This window comes from Sinocyclocheilus rhinocerous, unplaced genomic scaffold (genome assembly GCF_001515625.1).
Source record: "Sinocyclocheilus rhinocerous isolate Xijiao unplaced genomic scaffold, SAMN03320098_v1.1 scaffold1842, whole genome shotgun sequence".
Taxonomy (NCBI): Eukaryota; Metazoa; Chordata; class Actinopteri; order Cypriniformes; family Cyprinidae; genus Sinocyclocheilus; species Sinocyclocheilus rhinocerous.
This window is the reverse complement of record NW_015667292.1, coordinates 1,184,203-1,193,053: the sequence shown is the minus strand read 5'-3', so window position 1 is coordinate 1,193,053 and position 8,851 is coordinate 1,184,203. Positions and strand designations below refer to the sequence as shown.

Genomic DNA, 8,851 nt, shown 5'->3' with positions numbered 1-8,851 from the left:
TACAATCTAGCAACCAAAGTGTGTGCTTACATACACTTTAAACCCCTGTAAAAGTGCTGTAAAAGGCAATAAACACAATATACAATCAATATATACACAATAAACATATAGCAGCATAGTGAGAAATAAACATATAGGTTTGGTAAAAATTCGTCTTTAGGGTTCACTTTTCCAGTGTGTCTTCAGTATAAGGCGGAACCTTTGTTCTTCTGTCTGTTTCCCCCGGGTCGATTCAGATGTAACATGCGTAACTACACGGTTTAGCCTCAATAAATCGCCTTTTTTGCACTCTCCTTAAACAGTAGTTGACATAAACATATTATTTCACTGATGTAATAGTATTTATGAATGTGCTTTTGAGCGAACAGGTGCATTTCGGGCTGTAAAATATTTTTTAGAAACTTTAAATCGAATGAATTTAAGACCTTGAGATGATATCCGGCTTGCAGTAAGATGTTAAATGTGTGTTTCACTGTTGTGTATTATGATTACAACTTCTTAAAAGTTGTCGGAATGCATATGTCTATTTGTAAAATGATTTAAATGCTGACTGATTGGCTTCGGTATGTGTACAGCACAGGATCCAAGTGGATAGACATGAATCATAATATTCGATTCAGTAAATCTTAGTGGAAAGATTAACATTTCAGAAGCCATCAAGCAAGCGAACTCAACATCCCAATGACTGCATGAATAATGCATGAATCAGTCAGTGTATCCCAAAACTGACTTCAACAAGCAAAAAGTGTCATCCTGAAAGAATTGATCTAACAATGCTGAGGACAAAGACATTGCCTCTACTACAGACACATATAGCAGGTTTGGTGGCTCAGAGAGTTCATCAGCTGGCCTCCATCAAACATGTGTGTGTGCTCCCTGAGAAGAGGCGTCAGGCTTTTAACAGTCTGGAGGAGCACCTGTCCTCACAGGTCAGTCAGGAAGAATTCAAGATCTTTTATCCCAGCTTGGAGGAACTCCGTCAGGCAGAGACACTGTTCACTCCCTCCTCTAAACATAGTATCGACTACTCTACTTCTGCGGTCCGGTTTGACCATGTACCTCTTCTTAAACAGCCAGAGGTAAGATAAGATTGTCTTTAATAATCTTCACTTGATTAAATGATACAGTGGCCTCAAAACTGACCTGAATTCAAAAAAGTGGGAGAGGAAGAATTATGATTTCAGTTTACATCTGGGTTGTATGTTTATTTTAGCATTTTAATTCATTTAGATCGCTTTCATATATTAATATTACATTGATAATATTCATTCTAAATAATTTGAAGTCATCCTGCGGACCTCTGGTTGAGAACCACTGCACTAGACATTTTAAACTGTGTCTCAAGTTTGTTTTGAGTGCTTGTTTGTATTGCAGGTGTGTTTTATGGGCAGAAGTAATGTGGGGAAATCTTCTCTCATCCGTGCCTTGTTCTCTCTTGCGCCGGATATAGATGTGCGGGTCTCTAAAACTCCGGTGAGTCTGTATGTCATGGATGTTCTCTGCCGTTCAGTCCTCCATGGTCAGAAATGACTAATTCTCAGTCTTAATTTTCACACAGGGCCACACCAAAAAGCTGAATTTCTTCACTGTGGGAAAGGCCTTTACTCTTGTAGACATGCCGGGGTATGGACACAATGCCCCATGGGACTTTGTAGAGATGGTTGAACCGTACCTTCTAGATCGTCAGAAGTAGGTTGAAGTTGATGCTGTTTTTTTTATTAGTTCACAATGCTGATATTTGTTTTTGCATGCTTGTGTTGAGTTTATAAAAAAGTAAATTATAAAGCTTGTCTCATTATATTTAAATGAGTACGTTTTTCTTTTTTGATTTCCTCATTTATGTGTCTCTAGTCTGGTGAGGACGTTCTTGCTGGTGGATGGAGGTGCAGGTCTGCAGAAGGCAGATTTAGTTGCTGTGGAGATGTGTGAGGAGTTCAATTTACCTTATGTGGTGAGTTTGTCTCTTATGCTCTTACTGTGACTGTCCAGCAGGGGTCGATGGAGTACTATATGCTCTTATCAACATCTCTGTCTAGATCAGTGGTTTGCAACCAGAGGGCCTCAGACAAAAGAAAGCATCAAAATAAACTAAAACACCTGAAACTTGGGATTTTTTGGGATTCCATTCAAAGTCAGATTTTTTATATATAGCTATATATATATAGCTTTATCCCTCTTTGTGTTCCCACATGAGTTTATTTTCTCTTCATTGGAAATAATGCATTTATATATATAGAATATTAAAAAATAACCTTTTTTTCTCTCTATCATGTTTTAGCTGGTGGTAATTAAAATAGACAGAACCCGACAGGGTACTTTGTTGGCTCTTATTCTACAGCTTCGGGACTTTATTAAAAATCAAACCAGCACGTGTTTCCCACAGCCATTTCTAGTAAGGTGAGATATGCAGACACGCACTCTTTTGTAATTTATTTTTATGTTATAATGATAATAATTTTGCATTAAGAAAAGTTTACACATAAACAGGGTTCAACAAAAAGAAACTTTTGCAACAAGCTGGAAAATATAGAGACATAATGTAACTCCATTAATAAAAAAAAACACATTTGCTGAAACACTACTACAAGTCAATTTTGACAAACCTCATTTATGTTAGCCAGCTAAATAACATTATCTAGGTGTCAAATCAGCAGATTGTTAAAAAAAAATCGCAGTAACAATGAAAGAGAATATATTTATATTTTTTAATTAAATTTCAAATAAATGCTGTTCTTTTAAGCTTTACATTCATCAAAGAATCCTGAAAAGAATGCATCATGATTTCCACAAAAATATTAAGCAATGCAACCTAAAGAGAATATTAATCTAATAACTTAATAAGAAATGTTTATTGAGTAATGGCTGCTGAAAATGACACTGCTGTGGGTGTCTGCATTTCAGCTACATCGGCCATATCATGGATTGTTACAAAAATGATGGTGTCATTGGAATGTTATAAGATATTTCACATGCCATCTTGCTGATGAGCATATGAGCAGTGATGAGTTTATAATGCACACTCATCCTTCGTCACTTCTTTTGGTTTTATGTGAGTGTGCAACTGAGATACTCTTGATCACCAGCAATTAGATAAATCCTGTTATACAGATATATCAGTGCATCTGACCTGTCATTTTATAGAAACGAGGAAGGTTCTCTCTGTTAGATGAAAAATGTTAATGTGGTCAGATGGTTATCAGCTTGCTGATAAGATAAGGCTAGGAGTTCTGGAAACAGTTGCATTTGCTTTGTGTGTCAATACAGGAAGTCACTTTTCACAGATAAGGTGATAAGTAGCGTACATTATAACATATGTACACGTACATTTTTTCTCTCTCTCCCCTTCCTTTGACTTGCAGTTCAGTCCAGTTCTGTGGGATTTATCTGCTCAGGTGTTTCATAACACATGTAACAGGAAATCTACAGCTCAATGCTAAACAGCCGTGAGTGTACTGCATTGCCTTTCCACACGTCACAAAGACAAACCTGAGGTCTGGACCCAATGTCATAAAACCAATTTGAAAATGACTGATTTAAACCATTTAATTACTGAATCTATGTATTTATTATTTTCAAATGCAGAGGCTGGTATCACAATATTACTGGTTTCAGGATTCATGCAGCTCTGTATAAACTCCCTGAATGATCCAGGAATCAAGTGTATGATTTAACAACATTTATATTTTAGTGAGATCTTGGGGTATTCCACAAATGCACATCCCTGTCTGTTGCTGTATAGTCAAGTGCAATATTTGTTCTTCTAAATAAAATGACAGAAAGTGTTGCTCTGAATGTTTATGAGTGACTGTTCAACTTTAAATCTTGCTCTTACTTTTGGAGATTAAACCAAAATTTACCTGCATGATATGATCAGATCAAGTTCCAGATACATTTTTCTGTTAACATAATTACTGAAAACTGGCTTATTTATAGGATTAGTTAATTACTGAACCTAAATCCCAGTGAATGGGTAAAACCCAGTGAATGGATAACAAAAGGACTTCTTACTCGTGAATTTGATCTCTCAGGGTCATTTCTTCTCCCTGGGTTGTTGTAAACCTGGTGTCTTATGGTCTATGTTACACACTTTTCGGACATTACTCTTCCTAAATTAATTGTGGTAAGGAGGGTTTTGTCATTTCACCCGAGGTTAACATTCTTATTGCATATTACAAGGTCATTATCATTGACTGGACAAGTAAAGCATATCACAACTGGTTTTTCAGTTGCAGTTGCTTAGACACTAAAATCCATTCTATTTGCCAAGTATTCTAAACCAATACCAAAACTACATATTCAGGAACTGTTTAATATTATTATTATTATTTCTTTCTATTCAAATAATGGGATTTTAATAAATTTTTTAACCTTTAGAATTCAAAGTTCAAAATGTTTAGAAGTTTCATTAATCTCATAGTGTAATAACTGCTTGGTATTTAACCCCACAAAAGCCATGCAAAGACTGGAATAGAGCTTCATAAATACATAGTATTTAGCAATTAAAAGGGACCTTCAGCTGAAAGAGCCATAAACAAGCTAATTTTTTATGTTTTTATTTTTTTACATACCCTGTGAGAGCAGTATGTACCAATTCCATCAATGTACTTTGCACCTAAGTGTCCTTACAGATGTTATACTGTTTATGTAGTTATATAAGCGCCTCAAACTGTTTAATTTAAAAAAAAAATAATAATAACTTTGTGACCAAAGGTACAGGGTATATGTGTGTGCATTATTGCATTGAAAGAAATCTGAGTGAGGTATCATGCATTCCTATAGTCTCCTATATCTCTAAAGGGTCCTTTAAAAAGAATCATACAGTTTATGACTTTTTTTTTTCATTCGTATGACGCACATACAGTTTTGGGTCAGGTAGGCATCATGTCTTCTCCACTCAGAAACAGCGGGTGTGGTGATGGTACAGGGCCATACCAGGAGAAAAAAAGAATAAAATTTAAGTGCCACAGTGTTATAAAATGGCAAGAGGGTGCAATTGCATTTATTGTGTCTAAACTTAACCTCAACAATTACATTCTCTTTTTCTTTTCTTTTTTCTCGCCCTCTCTTTATTTTATGTGTTGGCATTTGGACACTGACCCCATAAAACATTTGCAGCAAGTTAATTATTTTTCAACATTTTTCTCTCTGAATTTTATAGACCCCAGACATATATTAAAGCTCTAAGAGACAGGTAAAAGTTAAATTTTTGTCACCCGGGATGCAGGAAAGAGGGATCTGAGGGGGGAAAGAAGGTGTTTTGGAAAATGTATAGAAACAATCTGGAATCTTAGCTCATTTTCTCAAAGAAGCATCATCTCTGCAACCTTTCGATTGTAATCTACATTATCTTCCCTACAGGATCCTACTTTTATTTCTTCACCACTTCATTCAAGCTCACTTTAGTCAACATGTGCGAGCAACCAGAGCCCATCTGCCCCGTAAATGCCACCATCTGCACGGGCACGTCCTGCCTGGTGCCCCGTGATCCGTTCAATGACATCCTCGGCGTGGTGATGAGCACCACGCTTACCATCATGCTGGCCTTGGTCATGTTTTCAATGGGTTGCACTGTCGAAGCAAGAAAGCTCTGGGTGCACATCCGCAGGCCCTGGGGCATTTTCATCGGTTTCCTGTGCCAGTTTGGCATCATGCCTTTCACAGCCTTTGCGCTTTCATTGATTTTCAACGTGCTTCCAATCCAGGCTATAGTTATCATCATCATGGGCTGTTGCCCTGGAGGTTCCAGCTCCAATGTTTTCTGCTACTGGCTTGATGGAGACATGGACCTAAGGTAAGACTATCAATCTGTTCACTTTTCAATATCTTTGTCGCTTGTAACACTGAAGGCTTTCTAGATCCCAGAAATGAACTGTGTGTAAACACCAGCTCTTTTAAACTAGAAGTCGGTGGTTTTAAATGCAGCAGTGTCATTTGTAGATTTACTTAATTGTTCGCATAAAATGTCTACTAGGCTGAACTAGATTTTTTGCTATTTTATCTGCTTAGTAAATTATATTTATAGATGGGACTTGTTTCTAAAATCATGTAGAATTTCAAAATTATTTTCATCTTCTTTATTATGTAATATTTTATTGTTTATTATTTTAGTATAATAATAAAGGTACTGTGATTTATAGTATATTTGAGAAAGTTTTAAAATACTTTATTGTCCTTTAGCATAACTAGACCCAAATTATTTGAACAGCACTTGCAATTTGATTAGATTTATCGTAATCCATTGATGCATATTTATAAAGACAGAATGACAATTTTTAGAGCACAACTAAATGCAGATTTCTGCCGCCCATAGCATCAGCATGACAGCATGTTCTTCAATTCTGGCTCTGGGAATGATGCCTCTTTGTCTGTTCGTCTACACCACAGTCTGGACTTCAGGCGATGCCATCCAGATCCCTTACGACAGCATCGGTAAACCAGCCTCAAATTACCTAAACACAAGATTTTCCATTTTATGCATTTGTTTAGTCTTAAATGTTGCTGACGATTTTTCCAGGAATCACACTAGTGACTTTACTTGTGCCTGTCTGTCTTGGGATGTACACAAAACACAGGTGGCCCAAAGCAGCCAAAAAGATCCTCAAGGTAAGTTTTTGTTTCTGTGTTTAATATTGTAAACTCGTATGCATTCCATGTAGCTTCACGAGTGTTTTGTTTTTGTATGTGTAGGTGGGATCTGTGGTAGGAATCCTCCTAATCATCATCATTGCAGTCATAGGTGGTGTTCTGTATCAGTCCTCATGGACCATTGCTCCTTCACTTTGGATCATTGGTACCATTTATCCATTTATTGGCTTTGGTCTGGGCTTTCTCCTGGCACGCTTTGTGGGACAACCTTGGTACAGGTAAAAATCTGTCAATTTTGTCTTCCCACAAGGCATTAGATGGTTTGTTGGAACAGTTAGCGCAAATCCTGTAAGGGGTCAATAAATGTGGCAAAATGTCTGAAGAAAAACACTTTGTGATGGTTTATTTCTCATGAACGTGTTGCAGGTGCCGCACCATCGCTTTAGAAACAGGCATGCAGAACTCCCAGCTGGCCAGTACTATTACCCAGCTTTCCTTCAGTCCTGCGGAGCTTGAGCTCATGTTCGCTTTCCCTTTAATCTACAGTATCTTCCAACTGGTTGTAGCTGGGATTGCGATAGGACGTAAGAAGAAACTCTTGTTCACTCTGCATTTACTCATTGGAAATATGATTGCTTGTTTTGGAAATCATAACATTCATTTTACTTTAAAATGTTGCTAACTCCTATCATGATGTCCCTTGATGTATTTGCAGTTTATTACTCTATAAAGCGCTGTAGGCGAGGGACATCGGCAGAGGAGGATGGGGAAGGCGCACGGAACACAGTTGAGGATCAGGATAAGCAGAATTACGCCTTGGAGAATGGTGGCTTTCACACTGATGAGAATGGCAACACTGAGAATAAGCACAAAGGTACAAAGTTGTGAGCCAAACATCATTCTGCTAGCCTGTGTAACCAGAGCAGTCAGCACTGACCTTCTGGAGGCATGAACTTTGAACATGCTATTCAAGCTCAACCAGAGAGTATATGGATAAACTCAACCCCAGTCGAGACAAGTGGATGCATTTTCCCACATTATAAAAAAACATTTAAACATGTTTTTTTACGATGAGTATGCCCACAGGTTTACTAACACAAAGCTGTATTTTGTCTGTGTATTTTGTGTTATGTTTTGTCTTTGGTCTACAACTTTCGATTAATATACCTCAGATTCAGCATATTTACTGAAATACGCTGACTCTCCTCAAATGCCCTAAAAATGCTAGTAATTCCAACACCAATGTAATAAAAGTGAAATATTTAATAATTTAAGAAAACATATATTACATATGTCTAGTAGGTTGAATGTAAGCTAATTTATTTAAATGTTACTTTGTATACACATAATTGTAATGGACCTTTAATTTTAAAATTCTAAGGTTTTGTTTTTTAAATTATTTATGTATAGTACAGAAAATTTATACTTACATTGTAAGCCTTTTTTTTTTTTACCACGATTGAACAATGGTATTTTTCCACGTGCATGGGGATCAAAACAATAGGGATTTCTTTCTTTATTTTTTCTTTAATTGCTTTAAATTACTTAACCATTAAACATTAACATAAACATTGCTTACAAGCTCTCAAAAAATTTTGATTGGCATTTCATGCAATGTGTTTCATTTTTTTATTTTGTTGGTGATATTTATATGCAAAACACCATAAATAAAAAATGAATTTTCAAAAAGGTGATGTCAGATCTTGATCCTAGCAGACTTTAAAATGTGATGATTTTTTTACTACACCAGAAGCTGATTATGTTGGGCATGTATTATACCCTGCATGAGGATCATTCTTATGAGATTGCTCTTAAATCAGCTTATTTAAGGTTTCATTAACCTTCGTCCAATAAATATTACAAATTGTTGGAATTTGATCTAATTATTCTGCTGAATAATAATCAGCTCAGAATGGCTAAATGGTCTTTCAGCACTTTAACCTAAAAGAGAATTCTGTCATCATTTGCTCACCCTCATGTTGTTCCAAAATAGTATTACTTTTGTGCTTCTGTGGAACACAAAAGAATATATTTTGATGCATTTTGATGAAGAATGTTGATAACCAGTTTTGGTGCCTATTGACTTCCATTGTGACATTTTCTCAAATATCTTTTACTATCCATATGAGAAGGATAGGACATGACGTTGAATAAAAAATGATGACTGAACTTCCCTTTAAGCTCTCATACGTATGTGTTAATACAACAGAGAAATAAGGCAAGAGACTAAGAGTCACACATTAATAGAATTTGGAAACAGAAAAGG

At 36.3% G+C, this 8,851-nt stretch overlaps 2 protein-coding genes across 3 annotated transcripts; both read left to right on the top strand.

The window, feature by feature from the left end:
• The first annotated feature begins 235 nt into the window (after positions 1 to 235).
• On the top strand, positions 236 to 3,844 carry LOC107733632 (GTP-binding protein 8-like). 2 transcript variants are annotated; one of them, XM_016545341.1, is made up of 7 exons: positions 236 to 1,079; positions 1,375 to 1,473; positions 1,559 to 1,689; positions 1,852 to 1,951; positions 2,279 to 2,397; positions 3,360 to 3,491; positions 3,583 to 3,844. In XM_016545341.1, the coding sequence occupies exons 1-6, from the start codon at positions 774 to 776 to the stop codon at positions 3,445 to 3,447; spliced, it is 843 nt and encodes a 280-aa protein (XP_016400827.1). In that variant the 5' UTR covers positions 236 to 773; the 3' UTR covers positions 3,448 to 3,491; positions 3,583 to 3,844. The 2 variants fall into 2 exon arrangements, with proteins under 2 accessions (XP_016400827.1, XP_016400826.1); XM_016545340.1 differs by having other exon boundaries at positions 3,360 to 3,762.
• Positions 3,845 to 5,219: 1,375 nt separating this feature from the next.
• Positions 5,220 to 7,818, top strand: slc10a2 (solute carrier family 10 member 2). The gene is made up of 6 exons (XM_016545346.1): positions 5,220 to 5,791; positions 6,311 to 6,429; positions 6,515 to 6,603; positions 6,688 to 6,863; positions 7,012 to 7,169; positions 7,301 to 7,818. The coding sequence occupies exons 1-6, from the start codon at positions 5,409 to 5,411 to the stop codon at positions 7,471 to 7,473; spliced, it is 1,098 nt and encodes a 365-aa protein (XP_016400832.1). The 5' UTR covers positions 5,220 to 5,408; the 3' UTR covers positions 7,474 to 7,818.
• Positions 7,819 to 8,851: the final 1,033 nt, after the last annotated feature.